The sequence below is a fragment of the Oncorhynchus nerka genome, linkage group LG5, assembly GCF_034236695.1.
Source record: "Oncorhynchus nerka isolate Pitt River linkage group LG5, Oner_Uvic_2.0, whole genome shotgun sequence".
Lineage (NCBI taxonomy): Eukaryota > Metazoa > Chordata > Actinopteri > Salmoniformes > Salmonidae > Oncorhynchus > Oncorhynchus nerka.
The window spans coordinates 16,604,403-16,627,104 of NC_088400.1; the positions used below are offsets into that span (position 1 = coordinate 16,604,403).

General features: G+C 46.1%; 1 protein-coding gene across 4 annotated transcripts in view; it reads right to left on the reverse strand.

Moving 5' to 3' along the window:
- Positions 1-279: 279 nt before the first annotated feature.
- LOC115121483 (transcription factor COE1-A) overlaps positions 280-22,702 on the reverse strand; it is a 132,603-nt gene continuing 110,180 nt past the window's right edge. Inside the window, exons 11-17 of one of the 4 annotated variants that reach the window (XM_065018411.1) lie at positions 20,027-20,115; positions 16,457-16,522; positions 13,996-14,158; positions 12,373-12,552; positions 4,234-4,431; positions 3,847-3,915; positions 280-587 (exon numbers count right to left, since the gene is read on the reverse strand). In XM_065018411.1, the coding sequence (XP_064874483.1) occupies positions 3,848-3,915; positions 4,234-4,431; positions 12,373-12,552; positions 13,996-14,158; positions 16,457-16,522; positions 20,027-20,115 (764 nt within the window). In that variant the 3' untranslated portion in view covers positions 280-587; position 3,847. Of the gene's footprint in view, positions 588-3,846; positions 3,919-4,233; positions 4,432-12,372; positions 12,553-13,995; positions 14,159-16,456; positions 16,523-20,026; positions 20,116-22,702 lie in introns of all 4 variants that reach the window. The other 3 variants (XM_065018410.1, XM_065018412.1, XM_065018413.1) reach the window with 3 other exon arrangements.

Genomic DNA, 22,702 nt, shown 5'->3' on the forward strand with positions numbered 1-22,702 from the left:
AGTCATATTGTCACTGAACTGTGGTGTGGACAGGGTCATGAGGTCATACATATTATCACTCAGTTGGGGTGTGGAGAGGGTCATGAGGTCATACATATTATCACTCAGTTGGGGTGTGGACAGGGTCATGAGGTCAGTCATATTGTCACTGAACTGTGGTGTGGACAGGGTCATGAGGTCATACATATTGTCACTCAGTTGGGGTGTTGACAGGGTCATGAGGCATTATACAGTATTTTGTCAATTCCATTAAATCAAATTCTGTTCAATTCAGTTCAATTGATTTTAAATAACTTTATTATTTGACTCCAAGTTGTGTCTGAGAAGGTTCACAAATTCACCGGGAAAGGAAATTACATCAAAAATGTTATTTTCATCCTCTTCTTCATCCTTCTTCCTTCCAATGAGATTCCTTCTACAAAGGCCTGAGTTTAACAAGGCTTCCATTTTGAGTTCAGTATTCTATTCCGGTCCAAAGGGTAGGAGTGTGACACAGAGACACACCAGACATGCTCTCTTCCTGTCAACATTCCCAAATCCTCAACGTTCACAGATCTACATGGATGGAACAATCATCCCGGGAATCACTGTTTGTGGGAAGAGATGAAGGGGAGCGAGACAGAGAGGTATAGGGAGAGAGAGAGAGAGAGAGAGAGAGAGAGAGAGAGAGAGAGAGAGAGAGAGAAAGAGAGCGGTAGAGAGAGAGAGGAAGAGAGAGAGGTAGAGAGGGAGAGAGAGAGCGAGAGAGAGCGAGGTAGAGAGAGAGAGAGGTAAAGAGAGAGGTAGAGAGAGAGAGAGAGAGAGAGAGGTAGAGAGAGAGAGAGGGGTAGAGAGGTAGAGAGAGAGAGAGGTAGAGGGAGAGAGAGAGAGAGAGAGAGAGGTAGGTAGAGAGAGGTAGAGAGGGAGAGAGAGAGCGAGAGAGAGCGAGGTAGAGAGAGAGAGAGAGGTAAAGAGAGAGGTAGAGAGAGAGAGAGAGAGAGGTAGAGAGAGCGAGGTAGAGAGAGAGAGAGAGGTAAAGAGAGAGGTAGAAAGGGAGAGAGAAAGGTAGAGAGCAAGGGAGAAAGAGAGGTAGAGAGAGAGGTAGAGAGGGAGAGAGCAAGGGAGAGAGGGAGAGAGAGAGAGAGGGAGAGAGAGGTAGAGAGAGAGGTAGAGAGAGAGAGAATGACAAAAATAAAGAAAGAGAGGGAAACAGAGAGGTCAGTCTGTGTTTCATCAGAACAGTCACATAACAGCAAATGTGTTCCAGCATCTGGTGTACAAAGAACTCTCTCTCTCACCCTTTCTCGCCCCTTCAAAACCATAACATCTCTCTGTGTCTCAGCCAACATGGAACACACAGGCTGCAGTTGAAACAGCTCATTGTGTTTTCAGAATCTCTTCATGCTATTCTGTGGTCTAACCAGCTCTTCCAAGGCTGCGTCACATGGCTCCCAACTCCTTATGGAGTGCACTAGTTTTGACCATGGCCAAGTAGTGCACTATGGTGCCATTTAAGGCCTGTTAACTTCTATTGTGTTCACTGGTGTACCACACACCCCTGCACGGGCTCTGTTTTTATTAACGGCTTGTTAACATATATTTTAGTGACAATTTATAAGGAAATATAAATTGGAATACTGTGTGGAATTCTCTCATTGTGCCAACATGAAGACAACACGGTGATGTGTTGTTGACTCTGTATTGATTCCTGTACCACTCATTCTAAGCTTATGTCCTGTCTCCAGCTCAGTGGGATTAATAAAGGACCTGTGTGTGTATGTATATATATATATGTGTGTGTGTGTGTGTGTGTGTGTGTGTGTGTGTGTGTGTTTTTGTGTGTCTGAGCAGCAGACCGATGGCCAGGTCACTGTGGTCAGCTGTCAATCAACATGTAGAGAGAAAGAGCAGAGAGAAGAAGAGAGGAAAGGAGCAAGGGAGAGAGGAAGAGAGGGAGAGGGGGAGAGGGAGAGAGAGAGGGGAAGAGAGAGGAAGAGAGGGAGAGGAAGAGAGAGAGAGGGGAAGAGAGAGGGAGAGAGAGAGGGGAAGAGAGAGGGAGAGAGAGAGGGGAAGAGAGAGGGAGAGAGAGAGGGAAGAGAGAGGGAGAGAGAGAGGGGAAGAGAGAGGAAAAGAGAGGGAGAGAAGAGAGGGAAAGAGAGAGAGGGGAAGAGAGAGGGAAGAGAGAGGGAGAGAGAGGAAAAGAGGGTGAGGAAGAGAGGAAGGGAATGAGAGAGGAAGAGAAGGAGAGAAGACAGGGAGAGAGAGAGGGGAGAGAGAGAGGGAAGAGAGAGGGAGAGAGGAAGAGAGAGAGAGAGGAAGAGAGAGGGGAAGAGAGGGGAAGAGAGAGAGGGAGAGAGAGAGAGGGTGAGGAAGAGAGGAATAGAGGAGGGAGAGAGAGAGAGAGAGAGAGAGAGAGAGAGAGAGAGAGAGAGAGAGAGAGGAGAAGAGAGAGGGGAAGAGAGGGGAAGAGAGAGAGGGAGAGAGAGGAAAAGAGGGTGAGGAAGAGAGGAAGGGAATGAGAGAGGAAGAGAAGGAGAGAAGAGAGGGAGAGAGAGAGAGAGGGTGAGGACGAGAGGAATAGAGGGAGGGAGGGAGAGAGAGAGAGGGAGAGGAAGAGAGGAAGGGAGGAAGGGAAAGAGAGAGAGAAAGAAAGAGAAGGAGAGAGGGGAAGAGATGGCAAGAGGAAGAGAGGAAGGGTAGCAATCATATCCATGATCTCACTGTCGGTAGTTCAGCACCTTTATCAACTTGTATGGACCTTACGGCAGTAGATAGACCTTATGGCAGTCTAAAGCAGTAGATAGACCTTACGGCAGACTAAAGCAGTAGATAGACCTTACGGCAGACTAAAGCAGTAGATAGACCTTACGGCAGACTAAAGCAGTAGATAGACCTTACGGCAGACTAAAGCAGTAGATAGACCTTACGGCAGACTAAAGCAGTAGATAGACCTTACGGCAGACTAAAGCAGTAGATAGACCTTACGGCAGACTAAAGCAGTAGATAGACCTTACGGCAGACTAAAGCAGTAGATAGACCTTACGGCAGACTAAAGCAGTAGATAGACCTTACGGCAGACTAAAGCAGTAGATAGACCTTACGGCAGACTAAAGCAGTAGATATACCTTACGGCAGACTAAAGCAGTAGATATACCTTACGGCAGACTAAAGCAGTAGATATACCTTACGGCAGACTAAAGCAGTAGATATACCTTACGGCAGACTAAAGCAGTAGATAGACCTTACGGCAGACTAAAGCAGTAGACTAAAGCAGTAGATAGACCTTACGGCAGACTAAAGCAGTAGATAGACCTTACGGCAGACTAAAGCAGTAGATAGACCTTACGGCAGACTAAAGCAGTAGATATACCTTACGGCAGACTAAAGCAGTAGATATACCTTACGGCAGACTAAAGCAGTAGAGAGACCTTACGGCAGACTAAAGCAGTAGATATACCTTACGGCAGACTAAAGCAGTAGATATACCTTACGGCAGACTAAAGCAGTGTTTCGCACATGTTTCACTGTTTCCCTGCTGTGACCAACCTAAAGGATTTAGAGGTTTTCTTATGACCCACAAAGTCAACGCAACGGGCCACTCTGAAGGGAAAAACTATTACACTATTTTCAGCTAGCTTAGTATTAGCCGCAACACCCCACTTGGTCCCTCTGATCATATGAGAAACAACTAGACTAGAAGAAGACAAATAAAGAGGAAGGGAAATCCTGTGGACAAGGAGAGAAAACCCTGTGGTTGGCATGATGGTTGGAGTGAAGCATATAATCTACAGAAGACCATGAAAGGGAGGAGAAGAGAAAGAGGGATGGGTGATGAAATGGAGTGAGAGACAGAGAGAGCTAACATACTTCAGGAGAAGGCCAGACCCTGAAGAGAGCTGGAGGAGGAGTACTTGCTAGAGTCCACAAAAGACTGATCTACTGGAGGGGAAGAAGAGAGGGAGACAAAAATAGAAATACGGGGGGGGGTCAAGATGGAAGAAGTAGAATAGGGGAAAGTAGGACAGGAGGGTAAAGAAAACAACAACATTATTATAAAAGGGGATGGGGGTATGGAGAGCGGTATAAAGCTGGATTGGTTCTAGCTAACTCACCAACAGACCATAGACTAATTACTGCCTCGCTAACATGATAACTAGCCAACAAGCTAAGCAGCCAACAAGCTAAGCAGCCAACAAGCTAAGCAGCCAACAAACTAAGCAGCCAACAAGCTAAGCAGCCAACAAGCTAGCTCACCTTGCAGTCCGTTAGCAATAGCGCTGGTGCAGGTGAGAGGAGGGGAGGTCTGCGGCCGTACAACGGGGGCGAAGGCGCTCTTCTGTTTGACCGCAGCAGACACCATGTTGGCCGGAGAGAAGGAGAAGATGCCTGAAGAACTACTGCAGTTGGATGAAAGATTGGTGGTGGAGGCCATGGTGGGACTGGAGGGAACGACTGGAGGGGAGGGGGGGGGGGCAGGAAAGAAATGAGGAAAGTGGAGGAGACAGGGTTAGAGAGAGGGACGAGAACAGAGGAGGGGGAGGCGAGAGGAACAGAAGGGGACTGGTCAACAGATGAAAACAGGAGGGATAACAGGACTCAGTTCAGCTGTTATAGATCTTACAGACACCAGGACTCAGTTCAGCTGTTATAGATCTTACAGACACCAAGACTCAGTTCAGCTGTTATAGATCTTACAGACACCAAGACTCAGTTCAGCTGTTATAGATCTTACAGACACCAGGACTCAGTTAGGCTGTTATAGATCTTACAGACACCAGGACTCAGTTCAGCTGTTATATATTTTGCAGACAACAAATCAAATCACATACACATATTTAACAAATGCTATTGCAGGTGTAGCGAAGTGCTTGTGTTCCTAGCTCCAACAGTGCAGTAGTATCTAACAGTGCAGTAGTATCTACAGTGCAGTAGTATCTAAAACAATTCACAGCAATACACATGCATCTAAAAGTAAAATAATGGAATTAAGAAATATATAAATAGTAGATTGAGCAATGAGTGCTATTGACTAAAATACAGTAGAATAGAATACAGTATATACCAATGAGATGAGTAAAGCAGTATGTAAACATTATGTAAACATGATTAAAGTGACTAGTGTTCCATTATTAAAGTGGCAAGTGATTCCAAGTCTATGTACAGAACCAGTCAAAAGTTTGGGCGCATCTAGTCATTCCAGGTTTTTTCTTTAATTGTACTATTTTCAACTTTGTAGAACAATAGTGAAGACATCAAAACTATGAAATAACACATATGGAATCATGTAGTAACCAAAAAAGTGTTAAACAAATTAAAATATATGTTATATTTGAGATTCTTCAAAGTAACCACCCTTTGCCTTGATGACAGCTTTACACACACCTGGCCTTCTCTCAACCAGTTTCATGAGGTAGTCACCTGAAATGCATTTCAATAAACAGGTTTGCCTTGTTAAAAGTTCATTTGTGGAATGTATTTCCTTCTTAATGTGTTTGAGCCAATCAGTTGTGTTATGACAAGGTAGGGGTTGGTACAGAAGAAAGCCCTATTTGTTAAAAGACCAAGTCCATTAATGGCAAGAACAGCTCAAATAAGCAAAGAGAAATGACAGTCCATCATTACTTTTACACTATTTGTATTAGGCCATATTCCCAGTCACCTTGCCATGGTTAAATGCGGTGGTTCGCGCTTTCAGTTTTGCGCAAATGCTGCCATCTGTGCACAGTCACAGTGGGTACAGCATCTCCTATACACTTCCTGATGAACTCAGTCATCATATGACACCGGCTGGGTGTCATAGCAGTTCAGACTGCCCGAGATGGCATAGCAGTTCAGACGTCTTTTGTCCTCGTCTTGTCGTGTCGTGTATATATATATATTTACAACTTTTTTTTCACATACATTTTATTTTTATTTTCCATCAACTCATCTTCAATAAACTCTCCTGCAACCTGCCTCACCAATTGATATGTATAAATACGTATTATTTACCTCAAATCTGCAATCAAATCTGCAATCCTCCAAGAAGCTAGCCAGAAGCTAGCCAGAAACTCCAAGAAGCTAGCCAGAAGCTAGCCAGGAGCTAGCCAGAAGCTAATCAGAAGCTAGTTAGCTTCTTTACTGGCAACTCGTTCGTATTCAGCTAACCACGGTTTGTGGTCATCAGCTATCCTTTAACTCGAAAATCTATCGCCAGTTTTGTACGGCGCAGCGCGCTCGGAACGGAACATACCGGACCGATTTTTTCTCTCCATGTCCCTGGATTTCAACTGCTCTCTGGACATTCACTCCCGGATCTCACAGCTAGCTGGCTGCTATCCGTGTGTCTATCTGCTTTCGTCGATTCGGAGCAAACATCAATTACTCCGGAGCTAGCCAGCTCCGTCAACCACTCCTGAGCTCCGTCAATCACTCCTGGGCTGCAGTCACCTATCCGGACCCGTTTTACTGCCTACACGGAGCCCCTCCGGGCCTTCACAACTGGACTGCCGACGTTATCTACCCGAAGGAGATCCGGCTGGCTCCTCCGTCGCGATGTTACCTGAATGCCCATCTGCGGCCTGCTAACCGTTAGCTGTCTTACCGGATGCTCTCAGAATAGACAATCGGACAATTTATTTATTTTTATTATTACTATGTTTCTTCTTGGGCCTCTATAACTATATCTATTGTTTTTATTTTTTTGTTGTTGTGTGATTTGGACTAATCCCTCTACAACACGGAACTCCACTAATCTACTGACGGAACGCAAGAGGTGGCTAACAACAGACCTCCATCCTATGCTAGCTTGCTACCGATGTCCTGGCTAGCTGTCTAAATCGCCGTGACCCCCAAACCAACCTCTCCACTCCCTGGACCCTTTTGATCACTCGACTAAGGATGCCTCTCCTTAATGTCAATATGTCTTGTCCATTGCTGTTCTGGTTAGTGTTTATTGGCTTATTTCACTGTAGAGCCTCTAGTCCTGCTCACTATACCTTATCCAACTTATTAGTTCCACCACCCACACATGCAATGACATCTCCTGGTTTCAATGATGTTTCTAGAGACAATATCTCTCTCTTCATCACTCAATACCTAGGTTTACCTCCACTGTACTCACATCCTACCATACCTTTGTCTGTACATTATACCTTGATGCTATTTTATCGCCCCAGAAACCTCCTTTTACTCTCTGTTCCAGACGTTCTAGACGACCAATTCTTATTGCTTTTAGCCGTACCCTTATTCTTATCCTCCTATGTTCCTCTGGCGATGTAGAGGTGAATCCAGGCCCTGCAGTGCCTAGCTCCACTCCTATTCCCCAGGCGCTCTCTTTTGATGACTTCTGTAACCGTAATAGCCTTGGTTTCATGCATGTTAACATTAGAAGCCTCCTCCCTAAGTTTGTTCTTTTCACTGCTTTAGCACACTCTGCCAACCCGGATGTTCTAGCTGTGTCTGAATCCTGGCTTAGGAAGACCACCAAAATTCAGAAATTTTAATTCCAAACTACAACATTTTCAGACAAGATAGAACTGCCAAAGGGGCGGTGTTGCAATCTACTGCAAAGATAGCCTGCAGAGTTCTGTCCTACTATCCAGGTCTGTACCAAACAATTTGAACTTCTACTTTTAAAAATCCAACAAAAACAAGTCAAATCACTTTGGGCGCCTGCTATAGACCACCCTCTGCAAAGATAGTGCTCTGCAGAGTTCTGTTGCCCCCATCTATCTTCAGGCTCTGTACCCAAACAACATTTGAACACCCCAGCCATCCTACAATTAAAATCCCCTCAATCTCAAACAAATCTATCAATGAACCTACCAGGTACCCCCAAAGCCTTAAACACCACCCTCTGATATCAGCTAACCAACTTCCCCTCTAAATACACCTCTGCTGAACTGATCTCAGCGATCACTGCCTCATCCTGCATCCGTCAGGGTCAGCGGTCAAACGACCTCCACTCATCACTGTAAAACGCTCCCTGAAACACTGCTTAAGGCCTTTCCCCAGCCATGTCCTGGAAGGATATTGATCTCATCCCGTCAGTAGAGGATGCCTGGATATTTTAAAAAATGCCTCAACAATGTTAAATAAACATGCCCCATTCAAGAAATTTAGAACCAGGAACAGATATAGCCCTTGGTTCTCCCCAGACCTGACTGCCCTTAACCAACACAAAAACATCCTATGGCGTTCTGCATTAGCATCGAACAGCCCCGTGATATGCAGCTGTTCAGGGAAGCTAGAAACCGTTATACACAGGCAGTTAGAAAAGCCAAGGCTAGCTTTTTCAAGCAGAAATTTGCTTCCTGCAACACTAACTCTAAAAAGTTCTGGGACACTGTAAAGTCCATGGAGAATAAGAACACCTCCTCCCAGCTGCCCACTGCACTGAAGATAGGAAACACTGTCACCACTGATAAATCCACCATAATTGAGAATTTCAATAAGCATTTTTCTACGGCTGGCCATTCTTTCCACCTGGCAACTCCTACCCCGGTCAACAGCACTGCACCCCCAACAGCAACTCGCCCAAGCCTTCCCCATTTCTCCTTCTCCCAAATCCATTCAGCTGAAGTTCTGAAAGAGCTGAAAAATCTGGACCCCTACAAATCAGCCGGGCTAGACAATCTGGACCCTTTCTTTCTAAAATTATCTGCCGAAATTGTTGCCACCCCTATTACTAGCCTGTTCAACCTCTCTTTCGTGTCATCTGAGATTCCCAAAGATTGGAAAGCAGCTGCGGTCATCCCCCTCTTCAAAGGGGGGACACTCTTGACCCAAACTGCTACAGACCTATATCTATCCTACCATGCCTTTCTAAGGTCTTCGAAAGCCAAGTCAACAAACAGATTACCGACCATTTCGAATCTCACCATACCTTCTCTGCTATGCAATCTGGTTTCAGAGCTGGTCATGGGTGCACCTCAGCCACGCTCAAGGTCCTAAACGATATCTTAACCGCCATCGATAAGAAACATTACTGTGCAGCCATATTCATTGATCTGGCCAAGGCTTTCGACTCTGTCAACCACCACATCCTCATCGGCAGACTCGACAGCCTTGGTTTCTCAAATGATTGCCTCGCCTGGTTCACCAACTACTTCTCTGATAGAGTTCAGTGTGTCAAATCGGAGGGTCTGCTGTCCGGACCTCTGGCAGTCTCTATGGGGGTGCCACAGGGTTCAATTCTTGGACCGACTCTCTTCTCTGTATACATCAATGAGGTCGCTCTTGCTGCTGGTGAGTCTCTGATCCACCTCTACGCAGACGACACCATTCTGTATACTTCCGGCCCTTCTTTGGACACTGTGTTAACAACCCTCCAGGCAAGCTTCAATTCCATACAACTCTCCTTCCGTGGCCTCCAATTGCTCTTAAATACAAGTAAAACTAAATGCATGCTCTTCAACCGATCGCTACCTGCACCTACCCGCCTGTCCAACATCACTACTCTGGACGGCTCTGACTTAGAATACGTGGACAACTACAAATACTTAGGTGTCTGGTTAGACTGTAAACTCTCCTTCCAGACCCATATCAAACATCTCCAATCCAAAGTTAAATCTAGAATTGGCTTCCTATTTCGCAACAAAGCATCCTTCACTCATGCTGCCAAACATACCCTTGTAAAATTGACCATCCTACCAATCCTCGACTTTGGCGATGTCATTTACAAAATAGCCTCCAATACCCTACTCAACAAATTGGATGCAGTCTATCACAGTGCAATCCGTTTTGTCACCAAAGCCCCATATACTACCCACCATTGCGACCTGTACGCTCTCGTTGGCTGGCCCTCGCTTCATACTCGTCGCCAAACCCACTGGCTCCATGTCATCTACAAGACCCTGCTAGGTAAAGTCCCCCTTATCTCAGCTCGCTGGTCACCATAGCATCTCCCACCTGTAGCACACGCTCCAGCAGGTATATCTCTCTAGTCACCCCAAAACCAATTCTTTCTTTGGCCGCCTCTCCTTCCAGTTCTCTGCTGCCAATGACTGGAACGAACTACAAAAATCTCTTAAATTGGAAACACTTATCTCCCTCACTAGCTTTAAGCACCAACTGTCAGAGCATCTTACAGATTACTGCACCTGTACATAGCCCACCTATAATTTAGCCCAAACAACTACCTCTTTCCCAACTGTATTTAATTTATTTATTTATTTTGCTCCTTTGCACCCCATTATTTTTATTTCTACTTTGCACATTCTTCCATTGCAAAACTACCATTCCAGTGTTTTACTTGCTATATTGTATTTACTTTGCCACCATGGCCTTTTTTGCCTTTACCTCCCTTCTCACCTAATTTGCTCACATTGTATATAGACTTGTTTTTTTTTTTTTTTTTTTTTTTTTTTTTTTTTTACTGTATTATTGACTGTATGTTTGTTTTACTCCATGTGTAACTCTGTGTCGTTGTATGTGTCGAACTGCTTTGCTTTATCTTGGCCAGGTCGCAATTGTAAATGAGAACTTGTTCTCAACTTGCTTACCTGGTTAAATAAAGGTGAAATAAAATAAAATAAATAAAAATATCTGTGTATTTTTCGATGTTATTCTCAGAGGCTACCCGGAACATATACCAGTCCACGTGATCAAAACAATCTTGAAGCATGGATTTCAATTTGTCAGACCAGCGTTGAATAGACCTTAGCACGAGTACATCCTGTTTGAGTTTCTGCCTTTAGGAAGGGAGGAGCAAAATGGAGTCATGATCAGATTTGCCGAAGGGAGGACGGGGGTAGGGCCTTGTAGGTATTTCGAAAAGTTGAGGAGCAGTGGTCCAATGTTTTCCCAGCGCGAGTACTACAGTCAAAGTGTTGGTAGAACTTTGGTAGCGTTTTCCTCAAATTTGCGAGGTGATGATTATATCATTTTTGTATAAAACATTAACCTGAGGTTGTAAGAATGTTCTTAGAACACATTTATTTTGTTCTTTTAAAGGTTCCCAGAATGTTTCTTTAGGTTGTGGGAACATTGTGGGGATATGACAAGATATAGGTTTTCAAAACACTAAAACTGTCCAGTTGTGCTGACATTCAGATAATGTTTGTATCAGGGTGCAGAAAACATTCCTTTGATGTTGCAAGAATGTTGACAGAGCAGCCTTTGAGTTCTTTAAAGGTTCCCAGAACTTTTAATTAGGTTCTGGGAACATTGTAGATACATTACAAGAGATAGGTACCCAAAACCCCAAATATGTTCAGTTACATTTTATAGCTCTGCCCGTCCTGACAAACCCCCACCACAAGCACGTAAAGTCATAAGGCCCGTCCCAAATGACAGCCTATACAGTGCACTCGTTTTGACCAGGGCACATAGGGCTCTGAACAAAAGTAGTGTAGTGTGTAGGGAATTAGTCACCTTTTGGGACGCAGCCATTAATCCATTTAAGGCGATCTAACAAATCAATTAATGACAATTGGAAGTACTAAGCCGGCCAGCAGGAAGGTATTGATCAAAAGTGTCTGTGTAGTGTGTGTGTGTGTCCGTGTGTGTGTGTGCCTGCATGCATGCGTGTCTCCCTGTGTGTGTTTGATTGAAAGTGTCTGCTGTCATCGCTGGGCCGTTTGAGCATGTTCAAATTCGTGTTAACATCGAAGAGAATCAAAGAGCTGGAATTGAATTGCTTCTCCTGCAATTAGTTTATTGATTTAATTAAGCGTCTTTCATGTAGGGGGGAGGAGGAGAGAGAATGAGAACAGCCATTATACACAGCTGGGGGAGGAGGAGAGAGAATGAGAACAGCCATTATAGACAGCTGGGGGAGGAGAGAGACTGAGGACAGCCATTATAGACAACTGGGGGAGGAGAAGAGAGAATGAGAACAGCCATTATAGACAGCTGGGGAAGGAGAGAGACTGAGGACAGCCATTATACACAGCTGGGGGAGGAGGAGAGAGAATGAGAACAGCCATTATAGACAGCTAGGGGAGGAGGAGAGAGACTGAGAACATTCATTATAGACAGCTGGGGGAGGAGGAGAGAGACTGAGAACAGCCATTATAGACAGCTGGGGGAGGAGGAGAGAGACTGAGAACAGCCATTTTAGACAGTCTGTTCTAACACACCGATAAAAGGTGGTCTTAAAGAAACCGATGGTCTTTCACTGCCCCTTTCTTTTTCATTGTACTTTTCTCTCTTCTATACCTCTCTCTCTCTCTCTCTCTCTTTTTGGCAATCTATCTTTCTTAAATCCATTGTTATATATTTCGAGAGCTACAGTATAGGCATTTACTGTAGGGCATGGGATGTAGGGCGCAGGGTATAATGTGGAGGGTTTAGTGTGTTACTCACTAGCGTAGGATATAGTGGAGGGTTTTTATTGTGGCACTCAATGGTATAGGGTACATAGTGTGGAGGGTTTAGTGTGTAGTGTGGACAGTGTAGTGTGGTACTCACTAGCATAGGGTGAGTTGGTGGCTGACCCGTTGAGGAAGTTGGGTGACGTTCCTAGCGTGGTCATGCCAGAGTTAGTGTAGCCGTTCATGCTAGTGGAAACAGAGCTGTAGCTGGTCTGCTGTGGAGTGGTGCTGGGGACATAACCATGAGGAGATGCACTGCTGCTACTCCTACTGTAACCTAGAGGTAGAGAAGGAGAGGAGAGACATGGGGAGTCAGAGGAGAGAGGGAGAGAGGGGAGGAGAGAGTGAAACAGAGAGGAGGTGGGGTTGGGGGGGAAAGAGAGGAGAGACAGAGAGGAGATGGGATTGGGGGTAAAGAGAGAGGAGAGAGAGAGGAGGTGGGGTTGGGGGGAAAGAGAGGAGAGACAGAGAGGAGGTGGGATTGGGGGTAAAGAGAGAGGAGAGAGAGAGGAGGTGGGGTTGGGAGGGAAAGAGAGGAGAGACAGAGAGGAGGTGGGATTGGGGGTAAAGAGAGAGGAGAGAGAGAGGAGGTGGGGTTGGGGGGGAAAAGAGAGGAGAGACAGAGAGGGGTGGGATTGGGGGTATAGAGAGAGGAGAGAGAGAGGAGGTGGGATTGGGGGTATAGAGAGAGGAGAGAGAGAGGAGGTGGGATTGGAGGGGAAAGAGAGGAGAGACAGAGAGGGAGAGAGAGCGGGAGAGGAGGGGGAGAGAGAAGGTGGGGTTAAGGAGGAAAGAGAGAGGAGAGAGAGAGGAGGTGGGGTTAAGGAGGAAAGAGAGAGGAGGTGGGGTTGGGGGTAAAGAGAGAGGAGAGAGTGAGGAGGTGGGGTTGGGGGTAAAGAGAGAGGAGAGAGAGAGGAAGTGGGGTTGGGGGTAAAGACAGAGGAGAGAGAGAGGAAGTGGGGTTGGGGGTAAAGAGAGAGGAGAGAGAGAGGAAGTGGGGTTGGGGGTAAAGAGAGAGGAGAGAGAGAGGAAGTGGGGTTGGGGGTAAAAGAGAGAGGAGAGAGAGAGGAAGTGGGGTTGGGGAAAAGAGAGGAGAGAGAGAGGAAGTGGGGTTGGGGGTAAAGGGAGAGGAGAGAGAGAGGAAGTGGGGTTGGGGGTAAAGAGAGAGGAGAGAGAGAGGAAGTGGAGTTGGGGGTAAAGAGAGAGGAGAGACAGAGAGGAAGTGGGGTTGGGGAAAAGAGAGGAGAGAGAGAGGAGGTGGGGTTGGGGGTAAAGAGAGAGAGAGAGAAAGGAGGTGGGGTTGGGGGTAAAGAGAGAGGAAAGAGAGAGGAAGTGGGGTTGGGGGTAAAGAGAGAGGAGAGAGAGAGGAAGTGGGGTTGGGGGTAAAGAGAGAGGAGAGAGAGAGGAGGTGGGGTTGGGGGTAAAGAGAGAGGAGAGAGAGAGAGGTGGGGTTGGGGGTAAAGAGAGAGGAGAGAGTGAGGAGGTGGGGTTGGGGGGTAAAGAGAGAGGAGAGAGAGAGGAAGTGGGGTTGGGGAAAAGAGAGGAGAGAGAGAGGAAGTGGGGTTGGGGAAAAGAGAGGAGAGACAGAGAGATAAATAAAGAGAAATCAAGAGAGAGACAGAGAAAAAGATGATTATGAGAGGAAAAATAAAACAGATAAGTTGTTTTCATTCACTACACAAAAAACATGTTAATTCCTGGTTCCTGTGTTTTGGCTCACCCTGATTGGCTATCTGTGTGACCTCTGACCCGGGGAAGGAGTTGACGGCCATCATGCCGGCGTGGACGGAGCCGCTGCCCATCCCAGTCAGCTGGTTGTGACTGCGTGGCAACGTTGTGTACAACGCCTCTGCCATGTCTGCTGCCCGCTTCAGAATCATCTCCTGAGAGAGAGACATGTTGGAACCGTCATATAATAGAATAGAAAAGAATGTGGTCTCCTGAGAGAGAGACATGTTGGAACCGTCATATAATGGAATAGAAAAGAATGTGGTCTCTTGAGAGAGAGACATGTTGGAACCGTCATATAATGGAAAAGAATGTGGTCTCCTGAGAGAGAGACATGTTGGAACCATCATATAATGGAATAGAAAAGAATGTGGTCTCCTGAGAGAGAGACATGTTGGAACCGTCATATAATGGAAAAGAATGAGGTCTCCTGAGAGAGAGACATGTTGGAACCATCATATAATGGAAAAGAATGTGGTCTCCTGAGAGAGAGACATGTTGGAACCATCATATAATGGAATAGAAAAGAATGTGGTCTCCTGAGAGAGAGACATGTTGGAACCGTCATATAATGGAAAAGAATGTGGTCTCCTGAGAGAGAGACATGTTGGAACCGTCATATAATGGAAAAGAATGTGGTCTCCTGAGAGAGAGACATGTTGGAACCGTCATATAATAGAAAAGAATGTGGTCTCCTGAGAGAGAGACATGTTGGATCTGTCATATAATGGAATAGAAAAGAATGTGGTCTCCTGAGAGAGAGACATGTTGGAACCGTCATATAATAGAAAAGAATGTGGTCTCCTGAGAGAGAGACATGTTGGATCTGTCATATAATGGAATAGAAAAGAATGTGGTCTCCTGAGAGAGAGAGACATGTTGGAACCGTCATATAATGGAATAGAAAAGAATGTGGTCTCCTGAGAGAGAGAGAACCGATATAATAGAATAGAAAAGAATGTGGTCATGTTGGAACCGTCATATAATAGAATAGAAAAGAATGTGGTCTCCTGAGAGAGAGACATGTTGGAACCGTCATATAATAGAATAGAAAAGAATGTGGTCTCCTGAGAGAGAGAGACATGTTGGAACCGTCATATAATGGAATAGAAAATAATGTGGTCTCCTGAGAGAGAGACATGTTGGAACCGTCATATAATAGAAAATAAAAGAATGTGGTCTCCTGAGTGGTGCAGCGGTCTAAGGCACTGCATCACGATGCTAGAGGCATCACTACAGACCCGGGTTCGATCCCTAGTTCTGAACCCTCCCCCCACCACCAACATAGCTCAAGCGGTAGGAAGCTCTCTCATCCATTTATATGCAAATGATACAGTCTATTACTCAGCTGGCCTCTCCCCAGATTGTGTTAAAGGCTTTTTTTTGTATCCAACAAACTTTCTTTGCCCCTAACCTAGTTCTGAACATGGCTAGAATGTCCTTCTCTCAGCACATACCCAAGAGGCAGTCTAAGGTTAAATCTAGACTTGGTTTCCTCTTTCGTAATCACTCTCCTTTCACCCCAGCTGCCAAACTAACCCTGATTCAGATGACCATTCTACCCATGCTAGATCAGAGATCGGTAGGTAATGGTGCTCTCTAGCGGCTAGATGTTCTTTACCATTCGGCCATCAGATTTTCCACCAAAGCTCCTTATAGGACAGATCACTGCACTCTATACTCCTCTGTAAACTGGTCATCTGCAAGACCAACTGGTTGATGCTTATTTATAAAACCCTCTTAGGCCTCACTCCCCCCTATCTGAGATATCTACTGCAGCCCTCATCCTCCGCATACAACACCTGTTCTGCCAGTCACATTCTGTTAAAGGTCCCCAAAGCACACACATCCCTGGGTCGCTCCTATTTTCAGTTCGCTGCAGCTAGCGACTGGAACGAGCTGCAACAAACTGGACAGTTTTATGTCCATCTCTTCATTCAAAGACTCAATCATGGACACTCTTACTGACACTTGTGGCTGCCTTGCGTGATGTTGGTTGTCTCTACCTTTTTGCCCTTTGTGCTGTTGTCTGTGCCTAACAACGTTTGTACCATGTTTGTGCCACTACCATGTTGTGCTGCTGCCATGTTGTGTTGCTACTGTGTTGTTGTCATGTTGTGTTGCTACCATGCTGTGTTGTCATGTGGTGCTGCCATACTGCGTTGTTGTCTTAGGTCTCTCTTTTGACTTTTGGTAGGCCGTCATTGTAAGTAAGAATTTATTCTTAACGGACTTCCTAGTTAAATAAAGGTTCAATAAAAATAGATAAATTAAAAGATACTGAGAGGAGGGAGAGGCAAAACATGGTTAATAGATTCATCAAATGTTTTCTGTCCTCCTCCTTACTTCCCCTTCCCCACCTCCACTCCTCCCACTGTCAGCACGAGGGGTGGGGATCTGTGTTTCTGCATATGTGGGAACATCTTGTGTGTGTGTATATATGTGTGTCTCACCTGGTTGTTGTGTGGCATCCCGTACAGCGCTTCTACCAAGTCTGCCGCTCTCTTTAGAATGACTTCCTGTGGAGGAAGAGAGAAAAGGAGGGGGTGAATACGGAACTCTTCCCAGGACTTCACTCCATTTTATTACACATTGTGCTATGAATTCAGGATTGAGGGATGGAAAGAAAGAGAGAGAGAAGAAGAGAAATGTGCAGATCCCAACCACTGGTTATTATCTAGGCAGTATGCAAAAAGTGTGTGAGAGAGAGAGAGTCTACCTCTGAATAAAACACGAGTTTCTCTCTCCATCATTGAACCATCAACAAGCAATCCTGTCTACATTTCCCCACAGACTAACCTCTCAATCCTGTCTACATTTCCCAACAGACTAACCTCTCAATCCTGTCTACCTTTCCCAACAGACTAACCTCTCAATCCTGTCTACCTCTCCCCTCAGACTAACCTCTCAATCCTGTCTACCTCTCCCCTCAGACTAACCTCTCAATCCTGTCTACATCTCCCCACAGACTAACCTCTCAATCCTGTCTACTTTTCCCCTCAGACTAACCTCTCAATCCTGTCTACATCTCCCCACAGACTAACCTCTCAATCCTGTCTACCTTTCCCAACAGACTAACCTCTCAATCCTGTCTACCTCTCCCCTCAGACTAACCTCTCAATCCTGTCTACATCTCCCACAGACTAACCTCTCAATCCTGTCTACCTCTCCCCTCAGACTAACCTCTCAATCCTGTCTACATCTCCCCACAGACTAAGCTCTCAATCCTGTCTACCTTTCCCCACAGACTAACCTCTCAATCCTGTCTACATCTCCCCACAGCCTGCACAGCTGCACAGCCTGCCTATGACACTTCACAGCCTGCCTATGACACTTCACAACCTGCCTATGACACCGCACAGTCTGCCTATGACAATCTGTCTATACTTGTAGTAGTCTGTAATCTGCGTTCCCTATTCTCTGCCCTGTGATTATCCTATCAACCCCCGTCACCTAAAACAATATACACAAACCGTGTATGTGTATGTGTGAGTGAGTGAGTGTGTGTGTGTGTGTGTGTATGTGTGTGTGTGTGTGTGTGTGTGTGTGTGTGTGTGTGTGTGTGTGTGTGTGTGTGTGTGTGTGTGTGTGTGTGTGAGATGTAGACAAGCACAGAGCATGTGTGTGCTCTCACTCCGACATACTGCTTTTCAATCAGCCCCCTGAACTCACACACACACACACACACACACACACACACACACACACACACACACACACACACACACACACACACACACACACACACACACACACACACACACACACACACACACACACACACACACACACACTCACAGGACATGCCAGGAGGGTCAGCAAAGCAATAAAGAGTGTGAAGCGCCGTCAAAGGTGCTAAATTCACTCAATGATGGGAATTCTGCTTCTGTGTTACCTTCCCATTACTAGATGTATACAAGAGAGAGGGGGAGCGGGGGAAGGAGAGAGAGTGAGAGAGAAAGAGATATGTATGGGGGGGTGAAATGGGTAGATAGAGAGTGGAGTCCTATCTCGTCAGTCCGCTCTAGGTGATTGAGAGACATGGGGTCCCAGGGAAGATAAGTGGATCTTTAGTATGTATGCTCTCTCTCTCTCCTCTCCCTGTGTTCCCTTCTTTTCCTCGACGCCCCATGCCTCCCAGGGATGACTAGATGGACGGATGGAGGGAGGAGAGGAGGAGGAGGGGAAATGAGGAAAGAGTATTAGGGCACAGACAGAACCCCCACTGTGTGCTATAAAGAGGAGAGCACTACTCCCTCCCTCCCTTCCTCTCTCTCTCCTTCCCATCTCTTCATCTCAGTATCTTTATCCCCTAAGTCTCTCCCCATCTCCATTTCTCTGTCTCTCTCTGTCTTTATGTCTCTCTCTCTCTCTCTCTCTCTCTCTTTCTTTCTTCTCATCCCCTGTTCTGTCTGTCTGTTTAGTCCTGGGGTCTGTTGAGTTAGTAAAGTGATTATGAGGACTGGGGTCCAGAGTCACTCTAAAGATAATCACAGAAATGTTGTTAGCTGCTCTATGTCCATAGATAGTACCGCTTACCGTAAAACATTTCCTGGACTGTGTGTGTGTGTGTGTGTGGGCGTGCATATGGTGTGTGTGTGTGTGTGTGTGTGTGTGTGTGTGTGTGTGTGTGTGTGTGTAGGGACTCTTCCTGTAAAGGCTGTGAGGGCCTGATATAAACAGGAAGGGAACCTGATCCAGACCTCTGGCCTGCTGTCGTCTGGCGGTCAACGGAATCATTAGCCACACCAGACGGAACCTTGACAAACCAGACGGAACCTTGACAAACCAGACGGAACCTAGCCACCAGCCAGATGGAATTTAAGGAGGGAAGATTCATTTAAGACCCTTTTTTAAGTAATAATATGTAGAGGGGACACCTGTTTCAGAGGATACAGGAGACAAGTTCATACTGAGTCTATGTAAATGTATGTCCAAATGACACCCTAATCCCTATTTAGTGCACTACTTTTGATCCAATGGACAGTTGTCAAAAGTAGTGCACTGCATAGGGAATAGGGTACCGTTTGGAACACAGTTCTTGTTTCTCTGCAGTGATTAAGTTCAGTTGTTGCCAGAAGCGCGGTCAACAACACATTGTTGTTAGCTCAATAAAGACTCAATAGAGGTGAAATGAACAACCAGGCCTGCCTGCTACCTACCTACCGACCAACGTACCTACCGACCAACGTACCTACAGACCTACCTACCTACCTACCAGTGGAGGCTGCTGAGGGGAGGACAGCTCATAATAATGGCTGGAACAGAGCAAATAGAATGTCATTAAACACATGGAAACCATGTGTTTGATGTATTCGTTACCATTCCACCTATTCCACTTCAGTCATTACCACAAGCCTTCTCCTCAATTAAGATGCCACCAACCTCCTGAGCTACCTCTGTTCATTTATTGGAGGAAGGAAAGAGAGGGGGAGGGAGGGATGGAGAGAGAGAAATATATATATATATATATATATATATATATATATATATATATATATATATATATAGAGAGAGAGAGAGAGAGAGAGAGAGAGAGAGAGAGCGAGAGAGAGCGAGAGAGAGAGAGAGAGAGAGAGCGAGAGAGAGAGAGAGAGTGAAGGGGAGGAGATACAGGGGGTTGTTAGTCCAAAGATCAGGGGCCATATGTATCAAGCATCTCAGTAGGTGTGCTGATTTGTTCCACAGACCTTACCACCAGACATGACCCAGAGTGAGGGAGAGGTGATTTCTCTCTTAACCTCCTACACCTGTTTGCTCTCCCCTCCCCCGCTGTCTCTCAGTGCTGGACGAGCAATCAAGCCCGGCGCACAAATATGTGTGTGTGGTCAGTAATAACGCCCAGCTGGGCAGTTCTTCGATCCCCAGCTGACTGAACCATGATGGATCACCTGTATACCTCTCCTACCCCTTCTCCTCCCTTCTCCTCCTGTGTGTGTGTGTGTGTGTGTGTGTGTGTGTGTGTGTGTGTGTGTGTGTGTGTGTGTGTGTGTGTGTGTGTGTGTGTGTGTGTGTGTACTGACCTTAGGTAGTCTCTCCTGGTCTCCTGGATGTCTGGGGATGACCTTCTGCAACCTCTGGAAGCCGTAATCTATAGTGGGCTCATTCAACGCTATGGAGAGAGGGAGAGAGAGAGAGAGAGAGAGAGAGAGAGAGAGGGAGAGAGAGAGAGATAGTGATAGATGGGGAGAGAGAGAGAGAGAGAGATAGATGGGGAGAGAGGGAGAGAGAGAGAGAGAGAGAGAGAGAGAGATAGAGATAGATGGGGAGAGAGGGAGAGAGAGAGAGAGAGAGAGAGATAGAGATAGATGGGGAGAGAGGGAGAGAGAGATAGAGATAGATGGGGAGAGAGAGCGAGAGAGAGAGAGAGAGAGAGAGAGAGAGAGATAGAGATAGATGGGGAGAGAGATTTTTTTTTACTTAGTCTTTCTTTAATGAAACATTCTCATGGCATTAAACCCCCCCTAAAATAAAACACAAAAAATATATCCTGTACTGCAGTACTGCATACAGGCACCTTACTCACCTTGCCCTCTACCCCTCGAAACAACACATCACAATAACCAAAACCTCACCACTTCCACAACAGTATATGCAAAACATCTTCCCCAGCTATACAGACAGCCCCCCAACACACCATATCTCCCGAAACATCTTCCCCAGCTATACAGACAGCCCACCCAACACACCATATCTCCTGAAACATCTTCCCCAGCTATACAGACAGCCCCCCCAACACACCATATCTCCTGAAACATCTTCCCCAGCTATACAGACAGCCCCCCAACACACCATATCTCCTGAAACATCTTCCCCAGCTATACAGACAGCCCCCCAACACACCATATCTCCTGAAACATCTCCCCAGCTATACAGACAGCCCCCAAAACACCATATCTCCTGAAACATCTTCCCCAGCTATACAGACAGCCCCCAACACACCATATCTCCTGAAACATCTTCCCCAGCTATACAGACAGCCCCCCAACACACCATATCTCCTGAAACATCTTCCCCAGCTATACAGACAGCCCCCAACACACCATATCTCCTGAAACATCTTCCCCAGCTATACAGACAGCCCCCCACACACCATATCTCCTGAAACATCTTCCCCAGCTATACAGACAGCCCCCCAACACACCATATCTCCTGAAACATCTTCCCCAGCTATACAGACAGCCCCCCAACACACCATATCTCCTGAAACATCTTCCCCAGCTATACAGACAGCCACCCCAACACACCATATCTCCTGAAACATCTTCCCCAGCTATACAGACAGCCCCCCAACACACCATATCTCCTGAAACATCTTCCCCAGCTATACAGACAGCCCCCCAACACACCATATCTCCTGAAACATCTTCCCCAGCTATACAGACAGCCCCCCAACACACCATATCTCCTGAAACATCTTCCCCAGCTATACAGACAGCCCCCCAACACACCATATCTCCTGAAACATCTTCCCCAGCTATACAGACAGCCCCCCAACACACCATATCTCCTGAAACATCTTCCCCAGCTATACAGACAGCCCCCCAACACACCATATCTCCTGAAACATCTTCCCCAGCTATACAGACAGCCCCCCAACACACCATATCTCCTGAAACATCTTCCCAGCTATACAGACAGCCCCCCAACACACCATATCTCCTGAAACATCTTCCCCAGCTATACAGACAGCCCCCCAACACACCATATCTCCTGAAACATCTTCCCCAGCTATACAGACAGCCCCCCAACACACCATATCTCCTGAAACATCTTCCCCAGCTATACAGACAGCCCCCCAACACACCATATCTCCTGAAACATCTTCCCCAGCTATACAGACAGCCCCCCAACACACCATATCTCCTGAAACATCTTCCCCAGCTATACAGACAGCCCCCCAACACACCATATCTCCTGAAACATCTTCCCCAGCTATACAGACAGCCCCCCAACACACCATATCTCCTGAAACATCTTCCCCAGCTATACAGACAGCCCCCCAACACACCATATCTCCTGAAACATCTTCCCCAGCTATACAGACAGCCCCCCAACACACCATATCTCCTGAAACATCTTCCCCAGCTATACAGACAGCCACCCCAACACCATATCTCCTGAAACATCTCCACACTTTTCATCATTTTATAGAACTCAAATGTTACCCAAAGGTGCGCAGAGACCATCCCATTAAACGATAGTAAAGGGTCTGTTATCTCTCCACCTTTGACCCTGTTCCTCCTTGTTAGCCAAAGAGCCAACTTCGCCTGAGCAAACAGAAAGTTCAACAAAACACATTTGGCCTTCTCCTTATTCGAATACCTGTATCCCATCATAAACATCCCAACAGTAAAACCCACCCACAACCTCTCACACAGACATTCCAACAGAGACATTAATGGCATTAACCAGACGCACAGAAAAAACATGAATGACAGTTTCACACAGAAAGGACCCCCCTGCCCGACTCCCGGTTCAACCCGTGCAAACCAGCTGTTAGTGGCCAGGTCTCCAACTATAGAATACAAAAATAGCATACATACTAGCGAAACGTGTGTCCTAGACAGGTTTTCATAATGAAACATTGATGTCATAAATGTATCACTAGCCACTTTAAACAATGCCACTTTATATAATGTTTACATACCTTACATTACTCATCTCATATGTATATACTGTAATCAATACCATCTACT